The sequence below is a fragment of the Passer domesticus genome, chromosome 2, assembly GCF_036417665.1.
Source record: "Passer domesticus isolate bPasDom1 chromosome 2, bPasDom1.hap1, whole genome shotgun sequence".
In the NCBI taxonomy this organism is placed as follows: domain Eukaryota; kingdom Metazoa; phylum Chordata; class Aves; order Passeriformes; family Passeridae; genus Passer; species Passer domesticus.
Window position 1 is genome coordinate 80796790 of NC_087475.1, and position 20224 is coordinate 80817013.

The 20224-nt window shown below is 40.6% G+C and overlaps 1 protein-coding gene across 10 annotated transcripts in view; it reads right to left on the reverse strand.

The window, feature by feature from the left end:
• FAT3 (FAT atypical cadherin 3) overlaps window positions 1-20224 on the reverse strand; it is a 398570-nt gene that overhangs the window by 304820 nt on the left and 73526 nt on the right. For all 10 annotated transcript variants that reach the window (XR_010356488.1, XM_064409542.1, XM_064409543.1 and 7 more), the window contains exon 2: window positions 4254-7565. Coding sequence is in view for 9 of the 10 variants with exons in the window: in XM_064409542.1 (XP_064265612.1) it covers window positions 4254-7548 (3295 nt within the window). In the remaining variant the exon portion in view is untranslated. The remainder of the gene's footprint in view (window positions 1-4253; window positions 7566-20224) is intronic.

Sequence of the window (20224 nt, forward strand, 5' to 3'; positions counted from 1 at the left end):
TCTTTAGTATGAGAGTGGCACAAGGGGAAGGTTACTGCTCACTTCTGCAAGATCCAAATATAACATATTGATCAATTTCTGTAGATAAAAGGGAGGGTCAGATGCTTTAACACTGTATTGTCAGAAAATGAAATATCAAACTATCATTTACTCTCACCGCTACACTTTCAAATTTTTTTTCCACTTTTTATGTCTAGAAGCGCACTTATGTGTGGGTTTCTGAATAAAAGTTAATTCCCAGAAACTAGATTAAAACCATGAATCTGGTAGAGAGGAGTCATAATAAATTACCTAGCAGTAAGGCTGGAAGTATATCTTCCTGTTCACAGTTAACAGGGATGGGCTACATCTGACCAAAGCAAGGCACTCAGTGTAGACCCCTACCTGAGCTAGTCTCACAAGGACCTTTGCAATGATGCTTTTTAGAGCATGATAGATCCAACTTATTTCATATTTTTACATTAGGGTGAAATTAATCATATTTTTCAGTGACTGATTTCTTTCTGTTGACTTGAAGAAGCTTGCAGTGACTAGTTCTCATTGTAGACGACCATATTTTATAACAGATTATATATCTGGATCCCAAAAAAATGAACATGACAGGGGAAAAAAAAAAAAAGGCAGTTCTGAACAGGAGACAGAAGGATCACATTACATGTTTCTCAGTGCAAGGTTCTTAAATGGCATGTTTGTGACATTTACATCAACAGTCAATAAATAAAAAAAAGTTCCTCCTTTTTTTTTAACCTCAAGGAAAGTCTGAAACCAGATTTTTTAGTCATAAATCATGACTGACTTCCAAACCCATGAGAAATTTCATTTTCTATCTAAGGTAGTGGGAAACCACAGATGGAGTTGAAAGGTCAGGAACTGCAGCAACCTACTTCAGGAGACATTCTATTTATTTACAGATTTGTACTGGCTCCAACTCCTGGAAATGGAAAGTAAATCCAGTGAAGCAAATTTGGAAGTGATTCACACTTCTATCTGGGAAACACTTGCTATGCTTCTGGTTACCACCATGTATGAACTGGCATATTTAGCAGTGAATGCTGTAACAACAATACTCTCCAATCTATCAATTCTACATGATATGAGGCAAAGAGCAGCACTGTAGGAAAGGAATCCCAGGCTCACCCCCATGGTACAACTCTTACCAAACCACAACAGCACCCAGATTTGCACATTTACACTGTGCAGAAGCATCTGTAAGGACCAATACAGAGAAGACTCCCAAGCTCCCTGACTGCCATCCACTGTCCTGACCTGAATGGAGAAAAGCCTGTAGTGAAACCCACACCAAAAGCTTGATCAAGCTTGGTGGAGATAGACCACAGAATCATTTAACTTTGACAAGACCTCCAAGATCACTGAGTCCAGCCATTAACCCAGCACTGCAAAGTCAATCACTAAGCCATAGCCATGAGTACAACATCCACACATTTTTGAACACTTTGAGAAACGGTGAATCCACTGCATCCCTGAGCAGCCTGTTCCAATGGCTCACAATCTTTCAGTGAATAGATTTTCCCTAATGCCCAATCTAAACCTCTCCCGGCCATTTCTTCTTGTCCTGAAACTTGTTACTTGGAGAACAGACTGACCCCCACCTCATTACAAGTTCCTTTCAGGCAGTTGTAGAGAGTGAGAAGATCTCCCCTGAGCCTCATATTTTCCAGATGTACCATCATGCACCTATGTACATCTGTAGTGGAAGAAGACACCATGAGAACAAAGGTGCAGCTGCATGGTGCATGTGTATCCCTCATGAAGGCCTGCTTCTCCTCATTTCAACTCCTCAGTATCAGTGTGCCTCAGGAAGCAAAAGCACATCTCACTCAACACACAGGGCAAAACCATTAACGTGTAATATTTCATAAAAATAAAAACAATGCATTTGAGCAGAATTTTGCTGAAAGCACAGACTTGCTTGCAGTTTAGCCTACTCATATATCAGGATGAATTTGGCCCAGTTTATATCCTAATGATTATAATGGATGCTGCAGTCATCTTTTCATTAAGGCAGCAGCCAAAAATATTGATTTGTTGTACTTCACACTCCTGCTTACCTTCACAAATTTCAGGGGAGACGGTACATAAGCCAATAGAGTTGGTCAGTTTAAAAGTGACAAATGAACTGCACTGAAAGTAAATAAACAGCTATCTCTTTATAAATTAATTCAATATGTGACTTAAGCCTTTTTCTACAGCTAGAAAGCTGATTCATCATTCAGCAGCATTTAAGTTGCCACCAGTTCAATAGCAGAGTATTAATGTTGCATTTTATTTGACACAGAAGGTCAAATCCTGCATTCAGCTTACAACAGCATGACCCAGAGTAACCCTGAAGCCCTGCCCTCCACATCGCCCTGGCTGAAGCTCAGCACGCAAAGTGTTCTTCAAATTGCTTTCAAGAAGTCTTACATGACATTGAACATTTGGGAAAATCAGAAACAAGAATCCCAAATCTTCTGATCTGCTGGATTATCTTCTAGATTATCTTCTGGAATGATTTAAGTGAAATCGCACAGGTTGGCTCATTTTCACTTAACACGTATGAAAGAGTGAAAGGCAGAAAAAATCTTTGCATCTTGGGAGATTTGGGGCTTTTTTGCCTCCACAAAATATATTTCAATTTTAGAAAGAAAGTAAGTATATTTAATGTGGAACAGTGAGTACAATTTCCATTCCCGTTAAAACATGATTTGTGCTTTACTGAACAAAGGACCCAACTTATTTTAGACCATCGCCTCTACTAGGGTAGACACTGGGTAAAAAACTGGATCTTTCACTTATGAGTGAGTTACATTCAGTGAGTAAACTCTAACAGCTCTTTTAAGTTCAATAAATGTCGATTGCTGAGATTTTTGTATCAATATTGCAGCATTGGCACCAACCTCCCAATGCTTTATAAAGAACCCATTGAGATGAAGTCAATACTACTCAATAAATAGGTAGGATGACATTTTCAAATGCAGGACCTTAGTATTTAAACACATGTCCAAATGTCTAAATAATGTTGCCTGAACGCCTTCCGCTACTATCAGCACTATAAGATATGTGAGTTTCTAACATTTCTGGAAATTACACTAGGTGCCCTCTTGACTTCTGACACTCAAGTCTGATGTTTCTGGACATAAGGTTTTGACTGCAATCATCTGTGTACAACTGTAGCCGCAAGGCTGTAGCAAAAATAGAATAAAAATATTTTTCTCTGCTTATACTATGAGAGCCTCAGCATTTGTGATGTCGTCTGTTTTTCATAATGTTCAGTTTAGAAAGTTGACATTTGATTAAACAGTTTGAATTTGCCAAAACATACATTTTAATCTTATGTTTAATACCACATTCTCAATTAAAAGCTTCAGAAGAAGACATACAAACCACAGTAAATCCACAGACCTAACATATTTAATATAATTTCTGAAACTGTTGACTAATATTTTCTAATTTCCGCACTACTTCTAGTGGTGCACAGCTGCACCATTACTCCCAACAACCATCAGACATTTAAACAGCCAGTTTTTAAGTGTTTTACTAAACACACTTTTGTATTTAGTATTTTGAACATTTTCCAGTAGGGTGGCATAGTAATAAAGTTCAGCATCTGAAGAACCTTCGCTGTATTAACAATGCTTTCTAACACCAATATTTATAATACTACTGGCACCAAAGGAAAATTACCAAAGGTCATTTACAGCTATGAACACTTCCCTGGATTTCTACCTTTTACATAAGCACACCAACACTGATAAACACAAGAAAGTGTATTACACAGAATGGTGTGCCATTCCAGAATAACTCGCATGAAAAATGAATCCCCGCAACAAGAACAAGGCCACAAATAGGTTTTAAGACAAAATCATCTTTCTTTCATGCTCCTTATTTCCTTTCATTTGGTTTAACACTGCATTCAAAGTCATGAGTATTTTGACTTTGTGGAGGTGGCCTGAGTAATTTACAGTGATGAACAGATAATGCAGTAACTGTAAGCAAGTCATTCTGTTACTATCACTGCCTTCTAAATGGAGCCCTCACATAGCTGCTGAAAAGAAATGTGTATAATTCCACATCCACAGTGTGATGAATGCAACCAGGTAATTAAATCATCTCATTGCTGTGCCGGGAAAATACTTATGATTTTACCTTGCCTGTTAAGAAGAACCGAATTTCTCATTAAGGGTAGAACAATTATTCCTCCGTTTTGCTTTTGAAAAAACCTCTATGAAGGAGAAATCAGAAACAAAACTCACCAGTTTCTTCATCAATGCTGAATCTCCCCAGGCCACTGCCATCCCTGATGGAATACTGGATCTCCCCATCTCTTCCAGAGTCCTCATCTCGAGCAACAACTTGCAAAACACTAGTACCAATGCGGGAGTTTTCCTTTACAGATCCAATGACAGCAAAGTCAGGAAAATAAGGGGTATAAAGATTTTCGTTAACATCCACCACTTCAACTTCCACGAAAGAAAGAGAAGAGAGAGAAACTGGGCGCCCCTTGTCCTTGGCACGCACAGTCAGGTTGTAGAACTGCTGCTTCTCGTAGTCGAGCTCCTTGTTCAGGCGGATGGCGCCGCTGGCCTTGTCGATCTCAAACCGCCCGTTGTAATCGTTCACCAGCGAGTAGCGGACTTGACCTCCCAAGCCCAGGTCCGGATCGTGAGTTTCCAACCAAGCTATGACAGTGCCAACTGGCAAGTCCTCAAGGACCTTCACATTGTAGCTGGATGGGATAAAGGCTGGAGAGCAATCGTTAACGTCATCCAAAAACACCTTGAGAGGCACAACGGAAAACTGCTGATGGCCGCTCTCTGCTCTGTCCCTAGCCTCAATCTTCAGTGTGTAGTTCGCTTTTGCTTCCCGGTCTAGTTGATCTGCAACATACACCACTCCTGTGGAACTGTTGATAGCAAATTGATGGGTGTCTGTCAGAACTGAGTAAGTCACTTCACCATTAGATCCTAGGTCTTTATCTCTGGCTTCTACCTGGATAATCTCTGTACCAAGACTTGTACTTTCTAAAATATTAACCGAGTAACTGTCCTGTAGAAAAACAGGCTTGTTATCATTTGCGTCCTCCACAGTGACAGTCAGCAGTCTCCACGCAGATTTCTGTGGATTACCTAAATCATAAATTGTAATATTAAGGAGATAGAGCTCGGTTTTTTCACGGTCCAAGGGCATGAGAACACTAAGTATCCCCATCTCCATGTCAATGTTGAAACAACTATCTACATTACCATCGGAAATTGTATAAAGTACTCTTCCATTAAAGCCTGAGTCAGCATCATAGGCTTTTATCCTGAGGATGGTGGCACCAACTGGCAGATCTTCTGAAACCTTCACATCAGTAGGAAAGGATTTGTCGAAATGAGGTGCCTGCCTGTTGACCGAATAAAAATCAAGAAAACCATCTTCCAAATTCAGCTTCACATTTGCTTTTGCCTTTTTGAGCAATTTTTCTGCTAGCTTCTGAGCAACTCTAGTTTCTCTACAGCTAAAGGTCTTTGAAGACACTTTCCCATGAACTACTGAAATATTAACAAACATAGCATCAGCAAAGTTCTCTCCATCAGTTGCCGTTATCTTAAGGCCAAAATTGCTATTCTTTATGCCAGAGTTAACAAGAGATTTTTTAAGTTGCAGGACACCAGAGTCTGGACTTAAATAAAAAAGGCCAAGTTCATTTCCAGAGATTATTTTGTACTTCACAAGCTCTAACTCATCTATGTCTATTGCAGAAACAGCAGTGATGTGACCACCAACAGGAAAATCAGATGAAATCACTCCCTGACAGGCCACTTTTTCAAAGAGGGGCTTGTTGTCATTGACATTGCCTATGTATATGGTGACATTCACCTCACTTTCGTGGCGATAGGGAGAACCCCAGTCAGATGCTCTCACAATGAACCTGTAACTTTCTGGTGAGGACTCAAAATCCAGTTCTTCAGATGTGCTGATGACACCTGTAAACTGGTTTATTGTAAATGGCAGTGAGTTCAGACTGGCAATACTGTATGTGATGTATCCGTTCTCTCCCCTGTCTTCATCAACTGCTGACACTGCCAAAACGCTGGACCCCACTGGGACACTTTCATTGACAAATGAGCTGTAAGAGAGCTGCTGGAACTCCGGAGTGTGATCGTTGGCATCCTCTAACCTGACAGTAACCCGTGCTTTTAAATCACCACCTTTGTTTGCATATACTTCTAATTCATAGAGGTCCTTCTCAATGATTTTCAAAGGACGAGCAGTAGTAATAAGGCCTGTGTTGGGATTGATTTTAAAATACTCAGCTTCCTCACTTGGAGATATTCTGTATTCCACACCCTGTGGCTCAGGGATCAGCTTAACTACTGCAACCACCACACCAGGAGGTGAAAATTCACTGATGAAAATATCATATGCCTCCTTTTCAAACTTCAGGGGAATACTTTCTTTCTTGGGACTAGCAATGTGGACCAGTTTGACCGCAGAAAATTTCTGAGGAGATCCTTTGTCCTTAGCTTGGAGAGTGAGGTTGTAACCATAAGGGAAGCTGTCCCAATCAATAGGCTTTCTTTCCTTGATTTTGTACTCATTCATCCATTTGCCTTCTTTAGTCAGAAAGAATTGTTCTAGAGGATCTCCAGCAACAATAGAAACAGATTCTATTTCTCCATTGGCTCCTTCATCTAGATCATCAACATTAACAACTGCATAGGTAGGTTCCTTGTCTGATGGGAAGGGAATGTGAGTTACTACACTTATTGTTGGGGCATGTTCATTTATACGTTCAATGTGAACATAAAGCTTGGCAGTGCTGCTTACACCATTGTTTCCATACAGCTTCATCCCACGGTCCACTGCCAGAATCTCAAGGTCGTATCTGTTTTTCTCATCATAATTTAACCGGCCACTTAAGGAGATAACACCACTTGTAGGATGAACTGAGAAGAGATCAACTTTACCTTTAAAGTAATAATAAAATTCACCATTGGACCCAATATCCGCATCTGTTGCGGTCACCTGTGCAATGCTAGTCCTTAAGGGAGTGCTTTCTGCTATTGTGACAGAATATGTGGTTGGTGAAAACAAAGGTCTTAGGTCATTCATATCCAAAACCTGAATGTTCACTTTTGTCCATGTTTCCAAGTCCTCTCCTCTGACAGACCCTTTTACCATCAATAAATAGTTGTCCTGGATTTCTCTGTTCAATATCGCAGAATTCCCCCCTTTAGTCCTTATTCTGAGGAAGCAGAAGTCAGCAATGATGACTTCCTCTGCTTTAAAAAAGCCCTCATCATCACCAGACACTATTTTGTACTTGATATCCCAGGAAAGGTCAGCCATGGTAATGCCCATCCTCGTCTGACTGTTGACATAGGTCCTGGCTGCGGAATTCTCGTATACTGTGGCATTGTAAGTGGAATGTGTGAAGTGAAAGCCAAGTGGGGCAGTCCCATGAGCCACCTGGCAAACCAAGGCCAGGAACTTGACAATCAGAAGGGCAAGGCATGACGGAGGTAGCCGTGAGCCTGACCAGCGGCCCATATTCACGTCCATCACATCATTCTTTCACCCTGTGACAGAGAAAACAGGAAATAGTTGATCAAGAGATTAAAAACTGTACTGTGAAGTGGCATGTCAAAATTACTTATTAAATTTCTAATAAAAGGTAAAATCTATGTAATATCAATTCGCCACATCTTTAACAAAACAGAAAGGGAGCACACTACACACACACAATCGTACCAACTCCGGGTATTTTCACACCTGTCTAAGTAGTATATATGCATGTCCACATACATATATATAAATAAAACTACATATATGTATGCATGCATACATTATTAACATGGAAGACCTTACCACATCCGCATACACATGCAAAGTCCAGAATAATAATCACAGTAAAAAAAAATTAAAATTCACTACACATATTTGTATAAATTTATATCGAAGGATGAACCACATAGAGAATTTTTTTTCTTATTTATCAGCAGCTCCAACTAAGCCAAAACTTGTTTGTTTTCAGAGCATACTGGAAAGCTCATCTTCTGTCCCAACATATGGAAGAGAGACAGGATTTTCATATGTATGTAGCACTGTCATAGTCAAATGTTACCTTTTTTTTCATGGTCAGTTAAGAATGATAAAATTTGAGTCACCAAGAACAAGTACAGTAAGAAATTAATTATGCAGTCATTACTTTAAATACAAATACCTTCAGAAAAAGCCCAGTGCTTCACTTCAAGAATCTAAATTGTGAGGTTAAGCAGAGACAGAGTAAGTGGAGGCACTGGCTGAAGGTTGCTGGAGGGTACTGCAGACAGTGGGAGCCAAGTCCTGCTTATCTATCGCTTCCTTCTTGAAAGCAGAGGAAAGGAGCCTGAGGAAACCAGGCAGGTGCTACCATAAGGCAGTGGGAATAAGTATCTTTGTTACAGAGTACGTGCACTGCTACTTGTGAAAATCATAAAAATCAATTTTAAAAGGAAACTATTGAAAGACCCACTGCACACACACATTGTTCTCATTGTCATTTAAAGCTACTTGAAAATGTAGTTTTCTCTAAGCTAGAACACGGGGAGGAAAAGGATAAGCAAAGTTATCAATGACACAGGTTAATTTAAACTTCCAACAAGATTTCAGCTTCCCCAAGGAGATTTATAAATTGCATGCATGTTTTGGAATATGAATTCATATCAGTTATCACCTCCAACGTAACGGAGGGACTACTGCAGTTTCAGTACTAACACCAAACAATTCATCATTCTGATGTTGCAATGTCCACACACAACACTTAACTTCCTGATCCCACAGTCTATATCCCATTGTTTAACACACTGATCAATTTGGTCAACTCTCCCAAGTGTTTGTCAAAGCACTCATCTTCCAATACACTTATTTTCACATACAGTTCTCCCCCTGCCTTTGCTTTCTTATTTTCTTTTCTATTATATTAAAAAAAAAAAAAAAAAAAAAAACCACAAAAAAAAAAAAAAACCCAACTCTTTAAAAAGAGAATAAAAATCCAAGATTATACCACCTTCTGGACCTGCATTCCCCAGTAGCCAGTGAATTTCGTTTGTGGCAGTTCCTTTTCTGAATACGCCCCCTCAATTACTGTGCACATAGCGTGCGAGTCCTGTGATTAACATCTTGTTCCATACAGTTCATACATCAAATAAGCACAATTCTCCAATATGCTTAGGGTACATGAGGGAACAGGTTGATGTCCAGAAGCCCCAGGATGGAATTCGTCTACTTCATATAGGAACAATTATTTTATTGTTGTTATCATTTCATTCAGCTGAAAGACCAGCAGTGGCACCTTATTTTTCAGCACAACAAACATTCATCAATTTAATCCACCAGTATGAAAATATCAAAGTCTTTTATTTTCACAGGGCTTTACGGGATCACTTTTGAGTACTGAAACTAAAAGCTGTTGCTTCAGTCTAGTGTGGGAGATGATGCAAGTTGTATTTATATATATATATATTTTTATATATATATATATATATACATACACATATATATATTTACACAACATACAATAAACTGAGGAAATTCAGCCAATGAAAATGAGAAATTTTGATGAGACACAACTCATGGGAAAATAAAGGGCTGGACCTCTTCTGTGACGTGCATTATTAAAATGATCAACAGACAATCACTGTATTGCTGCCTTTCATGGAGGGCACTTCAGCATCCTTTGTCTACACCACAATACCCATCTCTCCCCCTGCTAAGAGAGAGAATTTTTGCTGGCTTACAAAAGAGACTGACGTTATGTTTCATATGAGCATCTAGACTTCTTTCACCACAGTTCAGCAACTTCCTAGGAATTCATTTTCCCATTCTTTGAAGTAAGGAAATTAATTGCCTTATCCTATTTGTCTCATTCGACGGTCTAGTTTCTCCTGTCCATGCCATAGCCCAGCATGAGCTGGTTTCTCTCCATCTTTCAGAGTCATCAACATCAGGTTTTGAAGTCCAGCATAACTGGAAATCAGTTTTCCTGAGAATATAATTGCTACAAAAAAATTTATTTGAAACTTAACTTTCAGCCCTACCCAAGGTTGCAGACTGCCGTAGCAGACAGGCATCAAAGTAGGTATTTACAAAGCTCTGAAATTAGGGGGACCTAATGAAAAAGTTGTGTATATCCTAGGCAATAAAACACGACAACCTTATGCTCTTATTCCATTTCTCTTACAGCTTTTAAAGAAAGCTAGGGCTAAGACCTGATCTCAAACACACTGCTGCAAACTCAGTCATGTCAATAGTCCACCAAGTTTTAGAGGCTCAGTGCAATCAGTATCAGTCCTGAAACACTAAATTCCACTTAGAAGCAGCATAGTTATATGTGTGTGTGTGCTACTGAAAGCATGTTTTAGCTATGAGTACATATGTATACACAGACACACAGATTATGTATTTTTAGGTGGAATTTAACGGTTGGCACTGGAAAAATTGGACCTGCACATCAGGCAGCACTTTCAGGGTTTGATTTCATCTCAAATGTGGTATGCAGAGTTGTAACAAGTTCCCCATTGAAGTATTTCATCTATCCATATATTTATATGGCTATTGCCACTATAGTATATGAAAGTCCCAATGGATGAGCTATTAAGCTGCCACTTGGGCAACCCAAGAATGTTTTATTCATTTACTGAATTCCTTTCTTCTGGTATATTTGTTTTTAAGAGTTCATAATACATACATACTTAACACACAGGAAATGTAACGAGATAGGTTACAGAAACAAAGTACAAAGCAACCCGCCGTAAATTAGGAGGCATTTCTTTAAAGGCACTACTTGTCAAAAAATGTTATGTTTAAAGTGGAGAGAAAGGTTGTGATTACTTTTGCTTGATTTTAAAATGTTTGGGCAGGAGCTACTAAAATAAAAATTCCCTAGTACTCCTCAGCATGGTTAGACTAAAGAGGAAAAAAAGGGGAAAAAAATAAAGGAAATGAAAAGGGAACAGGGGAAAAAAAAAAAAGGTAAAAGATTTCTGAGGGAGGAAAACTGCTCTACAATAGCAGCAGAGACTTAAAGGAAACAACTGCCTTCTAACTACCCAACAAAGTGAAAAAACAACACAATATAGGAGTCCAGAATCTTTCCACTCTAGCTCTCATAAAATTCTCTGGCCTTGAAATGGGAAGGAAAAAATGGAAAAATAGAACAGTGTGTCTTGATTTTTAAAACTCTTTAAAATAAACTTGAAGATCATGGAGAACTCTATGATTTTAAACTCAATTCACCATTTGAGTAATATTCCTCTGCTCCTTGAACAAAGCTGGCTATGTGACCCAAACCTGGCAGAATAGGCTGGTGCCTATTCTGTAAGTGGCTGGTGCTCCTTAGAGGAATTGAGAGAAGTATGATCATCATTCCTTTATCTCATCTCAGCTCTGGCAACCTCCAGTCTGGGCTGCATCCAAACATAACACCTCACCAGACAGAAAAGGAAGACTGAAGTCCCAGGAACTGCCAGGATTCCTGCACACCAAAAATGTGGCTCTAACTCTTATGTGTAGATATGAAACAAGTGCTATCTGTTCCTTGGTTTGACTCCCTCTCCCTAGGCTAATTTTTCTAATTCCAAGGATCTCCACATCATAAAATACTCGAAAAAGAAAACAGTGCATATGTCTCTTGGGTAAACAAGAACCAAAAGGTCTTTTATAGAATATAAGGAATATAGCAGGCAAATTTCTTCAGCAAACAGAAAGAATAAGCTTTTAGTAGGCAACAGAAGGGATAACAAAAGAGCCTTCTCCTCTCTCCCTACTTTTTCTCCAAGCCCAGTTATACTCTGAGAGCATGCTTCCAGTTGGCCATTAGGCAAATTAATTCAGGCAATGTGACTAGCTAATACAAAACAACCATTAAAGACTTTTTCACATGTCCTTTGAAGACAGAAGAAATTCATTTGTGTTTGAACTTCCAGCTTCAATGAAGGGCAAAGAACCTAGTGGAGTTCATATATAGGTCCTCTAGGCTATGAGAAGGAAAAAACAGTTTCTTGACTTCAAATAAATTTCTAAGAGTTGATGTATTGATGCACTTATGTGTATGGGGAAAAAAAAAAGGGGTCAAGAAATCTTGACTGAAAGGTTTTTATCTTAATTTGCATTTCTCTTGGTAAAGCTGGGAAAGGACTTATGTCTCCATACATACCCATACCATGAGGTCTCCAATCCTGTCCTTTGTATGGAAATGTCTCCATACAAAGGACAGGATTGGAGACCTCATGGTATGGACAAATACTATAATTTGAAATTACTATTGCTTCCTTGAGAGAGGTGCTACAATTCTCTAAGCAGCTTTTCAGCAAAAACAGAACATTTGAAAATGTAAAGGTATTTTTGGGAAGCAGAAGAACAGTAACATTACATGCATATGAAGTCTAAGTAGTATGTAGAGAAGTCACACATCTGCTCCAGAACAGAAGCTCTTGATTTCTTTGGAAGTGACCTTAATCTTTCAAGGTAACTCTTGTCATTCAAACGTCAACATCAACAACAGCTAATCTATTCTCATGATGTTACCATCAATACACAAGGCATTAAACCTCTTCTCAGTGTTCTTTTCTTTCAACAACAGCAATTTGACTACACAAAAACTTCTGTATGACCAGGCCATTAGGATCTGCAAAAAGGATACAAGGAAGGTTGCAAAGCTTTGTGGTAGGTTGGCAGTTGTCACCTATGAAAGGCTTGCATCAAGCTGCATTAGTGATAGAAAAAGAAGTGTCAACAAATCCGTTGTCAATATTGCAACCAGGAGGTGAGAGTCCATGTATGTCAGTGCCCTCTTGGAAGAAGTCTCTTCCATAGCACAGAACCATTGAAAACTCTTCTGAAATCATGGAAATTATTATTTAGGCACATGGAAGATAGCGATTGAGGAGTTTAAAGACCAAGGTGTCATTCTACCTGCAAAGCTGAAACACAGACTAGAGAGACGTGGATTTTTTAACTCTTATTACACAGGCAATATCATTAGCATCTTGTCAAATGAAGAGTGAGTAAGGAAAAAAGCATGTTTGAACATGCTTGAACACTTTGAACACTTCCCCTAGCCAGACAGCTTCCTTGCACTTCACAATAATTCACCCAGTTAGGAAAGGCTAACAATTTACTGGCCAGGAAAAGAAGTCAGAATACAGAATAAGAATTTAGAACTTGTGCCATACAGAAATGAATTAAAGATTTGTGTTCGAGTCTAGGCAGGAGGCAAGAAAAAAACCTTACTGACACTGACAGATTTACAACAGGAGATATATTCATGGAGCTACCTGCTCCCCGATGAGCACGAAGATCTGCTTTTACATATATATGATTATACCATGATGTGTTTATTCCCAAAAGAGAAGGTGAAGACAAAATGATCATTTCTGCAGAGTAAGCCCTTGCAAGAGACAGCACTATAAATCCTAACCTTTCTCAGAGCTGCAAATCCTCCTGCTGCCTGCATGTCATTCCACACGGGAGACAGGCCGCTCAGCGTGTAGCAAGTGTAATTCAGGCCGTCCCTAGGAAGTGAAGATTTAGCCACCCAGCCGTATGTTATGAATAACTTCGTTTTGCTAGCAGGTGCTGGGGATTTTTTCCATACAACACCAATTTTTGCCAAGTATCAGTTCATCAGCAAACGCTTCCACTTGTGAGCAGGGGCCAAGCATCATTTTTCTTCCCAAATAAAGGGTGCAAAGGGTCTGTTGGACTCTCCCTTTCCCCTCGAGGATGAAACGTGGCTTGAGGAAAATGTAGGGGGTGGGGGGAGGAATAATTTGCCACCATGTGAGATCTGTCAGAAGTGAATTCCTGGGAGCTACCTTACAAAGGATTTGAGCTAGTCCCTTGGTGGTCTGCCTCCAGGGAAACAAAAGCTGCTATCCAGTTTTCATGCTTTGTGTATCTCAAATCCCCCATGGCTCCTGCTTCTTAGCCACTGTAAAATGGGAATGCTTTGGGGCAGGTTCAAAATGAGCCAGTTATTTTCATGGGGGCTTCCTTATGGAACACATTCAATGATGCTATTTCTTGCTTATCTGGCCTTTTTTTTTTTCCCCTTATATGTTATTCATAAATCTACTTTGACCCCTATCCAAGGAGTCCTACCTTAAAGGTTCCTTCAAGGTGTAATGACAGCAGCAAAAATCCAGCATTGATGAGTCAATGATCATTGAGCATTCTGTCGCTGCTGGTCTTTCCCCAGCTCTCCCTTCACCACAATTTGGATCCCCTCCAAGCAGACAGCTTTTTACCAAGCTGCACCTCTGATCCTTAGGGGAAAGAGCTCTACTCATACACTCAGAGGCTGCTGAGGATGGGGAGCAGGAGTACAGCCTGCCGTGAGGCACATTCCAGCTGCATACAGTGGGACTTGAGCACTGATTTGACTGGGCTTTTTGCAACTCCACCCTTACCATAATGCAAATAATAATAATATTAATGCTAAATAATAACTATACAACAATTGAAATGGGATGGTTTTTGTAAAAAACTGTAGAGTAATCTGAATCTCAGCTTTTTACAATAGCTGGTGAAACACAGCAATGAAATAAGCACTTTTTGAGCTGCAGCACAGATGTGAAGGTGATGTACCTGCAGCTTAAAAAGCATATTCCACCTCTGCCAAACACGGCTCAGTTCCCACCATGAACTCTCTTCCATGGTTGCTTTCCTGCAAACTCACACCCGCCAGTCCCAGCTGCTGCTGGTTGCTGCCTCTGCTCTGCTCTGTGTTTGGGATACTGCACATACTCCTTCTGACAGCCTGCAGAGGCTTGTATAAACTATTTGGATACAGTTTATAGTAAGAAAGAAGTCCATGAGATTTACAACTACTGTTTCCAGGGCCATAAATAGGTATGTAGGTATAAGGACAGCAGTAAGCTGTTACTCTCAGAGGAAAAAAATACTATATATCTCCCTCAGACATTCTGTGTGGGGAGGCAGGGCAGCTCAAATGGTCCAGACCTTTATAGATGGGCAAATGAAGGGAGATTGAAAATAGAGATGCATATACAAAAGCTTCTTTACCATTGACAGCTCAATGTAAAACACACAACATAAAACGGAGATTGAGGAAAAACACTGTCAGGTTGGACTAGATAATATTTAAAGATCTCTCCAAACCCTAACCATTCTATGGTTCTGTGATTATGAGATGCCAAATCAAAATCATGATAGCCCAGTAAGGACTTTAAAAAGAGACTGCAGGATAAAGCTTTTCACTCTACACCAAAGAAGACATATGAGTATTGTCAGGTGCTTTTAATAAAAACACAATAAACAGAACAATCACTTGAGAACTAGCTAGATCTTATTAACCTAGTCAGGAAGAAAGAAAGAAAAAAAAAATTTGAGGCTAGGAATTGGATTATTGGTTTTGTAGTGCCATATCTCTTCAAGAGAGCTGTGACACACAGCAACAGAAAGAAATTATGATGGAAGTCGAAAGAGAAAATATTTTGATTAAGATTCTCAACAAGTTTGAGATTTGAGAACAAAACCTAGATTTAGCAATGAACATTTTTCTTTTGGTAGGGCGGGAATCTGCAGGGTGCTGGCACTTGCTGCTGTGTCACAGGCTGACACGGAATTGCTTCTGGAGCAACACACCGGAGTAATCTACAACCAGCCAGAAATCTCTGCATGGGTCTGGCTTCCAGGCACTGCAGAGCAGCCACCTTTCTGAAAGCCAGCACCCCAAAATCTGCCTCTCAGTGGCCCTCTGATGAGAGAGTCTCTGAAAACTTGGACAAACTGTAAAAGCCCACAACTATTTACAAGAACAAAGACAGAAACAAACAAAAAAAAAGTGATTGTTGAGAGTGGCTGCTCTCCAACTTTTTCTCCAACTTTGTGTAAAAAAAATCAGAAAGTTTGTCACTTGTTTTAAGAGGCAGTTATTTAGAGAAGGGCTCTTGCCATTACTTTTTTAAATTACATCCAGCTCTGGCCATAGTAGTTGGTTAACCTGCCTAAGTAAAAAGCAATGCACAGCTACATCAGGTCAAATAAATCATACTTTCTCTCAGATAAGTGAAATACACACTGCAGATACCACGTGGGAAATAGAAAAGTAGATGCAGTCAGCCTTAAACCTAACCATTCTGAGAGAAACCTAGAAACTTCCTTCCAGCTCGTGTGTTAAGGTTCAATCGCTGCAAGAAGAAGCGCCCCCCAAAAAGCTGGCCTTGGACAGCTATCTGCATTAGAAATGCCCAAATCCACACAAGGTGCTAAATCCAATTATTGTAAAAGGGAATATTACAACATACTATTTTTGATGCACACGAGGGCGTGCTTGTGGCACTCAGAGAGACAGATGTGTCTTGGCTCTGGTGCCACCTCCACCAGCCACCACCACCCAGAGAGCAGCCCTCAAGGGAAAAGCACAGCACTGGAAGTCTTCAGCATCCTGGAACTCCTTACCCATTCAAACATTTCATCCATACTGAAACCAGGATTCTGCCCCCTCCAATGGTCGGCTCATGTATACATATTTGAGATGATAACCACTTTTCAGCTAACCATACATCAACTCAAACCACCCCAGCTTCAGCTTTCCAACTCAGCCAGCTCAGTCACCACAGCTGGGAGTCCCTCAAAGCCAGTTGCGTGTTTGGAAAGGTTCAACTTTGCAGACACGGCTCAGTTGAAAGCTCCACAGAGCACAGATCACTATTTAAAGCTGAACTGTTCGCTTTTGTTTATTTATAGCAAAACCATTAATTGCTAATCACATATTTGTTTGCTGGAAAACCAACGCTCCAAAATAAACACCAAGTTTAAAGACTGTTCACAGAACACTGAATGGTATCAGGAACAGTGCTAAAAATGTAAATCAGAAACATCAAAACACATCAGGACTTCAACTGAAGGAACAAACAACCCATTATTTCTGTGCCAGAAAAGAGGTTACCCATAAGCCGCCAGTTACCCACAGAGTCATCTACAGTCCAGCAGTTATTTATGTCCTGAAGAATAACAGACACCATGGCAGAGTATCTGTTGAAAATATCTTCATGGCAATCAGCATATGTTAGATTAAATGAGGTATCTCTTAATGCAGATTTTTGATAATCACCTTGGCAAAGTGCCTTTAAAATATTTGGCATAAGAGGCAGAACCTCAGAAAAAGTGTATTTTCATTTATGATCCAGTTTCAAATGTCAAAATCATACAAAATTAGAAAAAGAAAAAAGAAGCTAGGCTTTCTTTTAGCTCTCCTCACTAACAGAGCTCCATATATTATTCTTAAAAAATCTACAGGAGCAGTGCACAGAAAACCAGGGGAAACAGCCATACAGAGCTAGGATCTGCCCTTTATGGAACGCACTTTAAACAAGCACAGCAGCTCAGGCTTCATGGAGAGCCTCACAACTGGGCACACTGGGAAGCAGGAATGAACTTCCATGGCAGACTGCTGTCTACGTCCTGAACTCCCTGTGGGTACTGGACTTCTCTGAGGACTCACTGGCTGTCACATAAGCTTCGACTGCAAAGTGCCCCCACCTGCCCTGACAGCGCTGCCCTTGAGGTCCCTGATTTTCGTGCATACTTGAAGGTCAGGTGAGTGCAAACACTTAGCCCACTTCCAGCTGGGCAAACAGGCACAGTGTCTCAAGCCCTTTGCTCCAGGGTACACAGGAGAACCCTCCCACACACTCCAGCTCTCAGTGCCTTGCTATGCTGCCTTAGGTACCTGCAAGATCTAGGGCAGGAAGGTTTCCCTAAAAAGCAATACTCTCCAGCATTTGCGGCCTAAATTCCCAGCACAGAGGGTCATACCGGTGTGTTTCTCACCACCACTTCCATGGCTGCCATTCAAAACTCATCATTTATTCACAGGTCAGGAGCTTGGGTTTAGTCTTCAAAATTACATGTAGATCTTGGAAAGTGGACACTGATCATGAAATGGAGCCCAGTAAGGCAGAGGTAATAATAACAACAACACCAACAACAGGGTTATGACTCCATTATGTTGTTTACAATGGCAGCCACCAAGAAAAACAGCTGCATCTCAATGTCTCACCCTTTTCTATTTCTTCTCCTGGAGTCAGGATCATATGCAGCCAAAGACCAAGTTGCAAAGCCTGTACTCCCAAATCCTGGGCATGCACACCAAACACTGGCTGGAGTAAATCACCAAAACATGCAAGGCAAGGCCAGGCCCAGTCCCCCTGACCATGAATTCATCATGTCTCCCTCCTGCATATCAGTTTGCTGTCAGACTCCTTGGTCTGACTATTCCCTGCCTGCTGGTGCCACCCCAAGTCCCTGTGGATAAGCCTTCCCTAACAGAGCCACCCCATCCCTTAGACACTTTGACAAGCAGAGAAATTGCTAGTGAAGTGACCACATCACATGCTGAACATCCAGCCTCATGCTTGCCAAAAAATGGGGCAGATCCCATGGCCCCAAGCTGCTGACACATGTTCCTGAAACACAGTCACTGGCTCTATACCTTCTGTTTGCTCACCCAGAGGGGAGTAATCAGTGCTAGCATCTCCATACCATCCCACCTGTTCCCTCAAAACCCAGGCAGGGCTATGCCATGCTGCTCCATCCCTCCTGCCTCATCCCAAAGGTGCTGTGATGGTGTGCAGCGCCCCGCAGCTGTGCTAGGCAAAGGTACATGGATGCTCCCTCTTACAGCATCCCACAGAAGCAAGCTCAGGCCACATATTCACCATTTTTTATCCTTTTTCTTCTGGCAAGAGAAGGGGAAAATTGCTCAGATGAAATAAAAAGGACGCCAGCCTGAAAAACAACTCTTAACCCACGCCTAGTGAGGCTCACTGCTCCGGAATTTGAAATCTCAGTTTAAAATGAAGTTCCACATAACAAGGCACTACTTGCAAATAACTCTTCCTAAGGCTCCACCATGCACTGACCGAAAGTCAGCTGCCATTTCAACATGACCCCTGCAAATCTCCAGAAAGGTAAAAACCCAAAAGAAGTGGTTTTGGAGAGCATCAGGTCAAAGATCAACATCATTGTGAATAATTTAACTTGTTTCCTCTGTGTTTTTAAGATGAAACTATGGGGGGGGGGGGGGGGGAGTTATATGAAATAGCAGTGCATAAGCTTACAAAGCAAACTTACAGATCCAAAACTAAGGAAAAAAGCAGTATGTCTCACTTGTGAAACTATTACGGGTAAGGACAAAATATCTGTATATAATATTGTTCTCTACCACTTTGATGTGAAAAGACTGCCAATAGATTTCAGCATATGAAAGCTGCTGTGAGGACTTCAATAAAACCAAGTATACTGTTAAAAAACCTTCTCATATGCATCCCTAGAATTTATCTTCAAATGCCACTTTATTAAATTTTCTATTCTCTGGCTTTTGGAAAAATGCTTTTATTTTATTAAATGAAACTACACAATATATTGTTTCTCTGAAGAAAAAGCATCAGTAGGAATATAAAGTAATTCTTTCAACACTAAAAAATACACGTTTTGAACTTGAAACCAGCTTCCAGTAAGAGAGCACATTTCTAGTTTGACTGAAAGTGTCCACACACACACACATACAGCCCATTTCATCACGCCCAGCTGCCCTCATACCTCATGTAACTACACAGCCTGTGACAGTTACAGACATTTCAGAGTTTAAACCCTTGTTGCTGTGCTCCTAGGGAATATCTCAAGGTCTAACGGGGTCTTGAAGAACATGAAAGCATTAATTCTTTTTTTGACATGCAAAAATACTGCTCCCAAGCAGGTGTTCCTCAAGTGCACATGAAAGCATCCTCTGCAGCCAGTGGAACCACGAGATGTGCAAAAACCATGCAGGTAACACACACAGGGCTTCATGCCCACCTGCAGCATCAGTGAAGGGCCACCACAGACAGTGCATCTCCATGTGAGCCTGGGCACCACAGCCTGAAGGCTCCTACCAACTCCTTTGCAAGAGTTGCAGGCACACTGCAAAAGTAAACCTAATTATATTCAGGCATAATCCTTTCATGCCACAGCTTGGTGATCACTTTACAGCAGGATAAGCCACCGTGGCCACCAAAGCAGCTGTCCCAGGCTCAATCCCCCTACTTTTTCCTGGTTTTTTTTTCCCTCACATTTTTATTTTTTTGTTGCTTGTGTGTGTGTGCATGGTTTTGGCACTGGTTTTATCTTCATTGTTGTTGTTTTGGTTTCGTTTGGGTTTTGTTTATTTGTTTTCTGTTGATTTTGTTCTCAG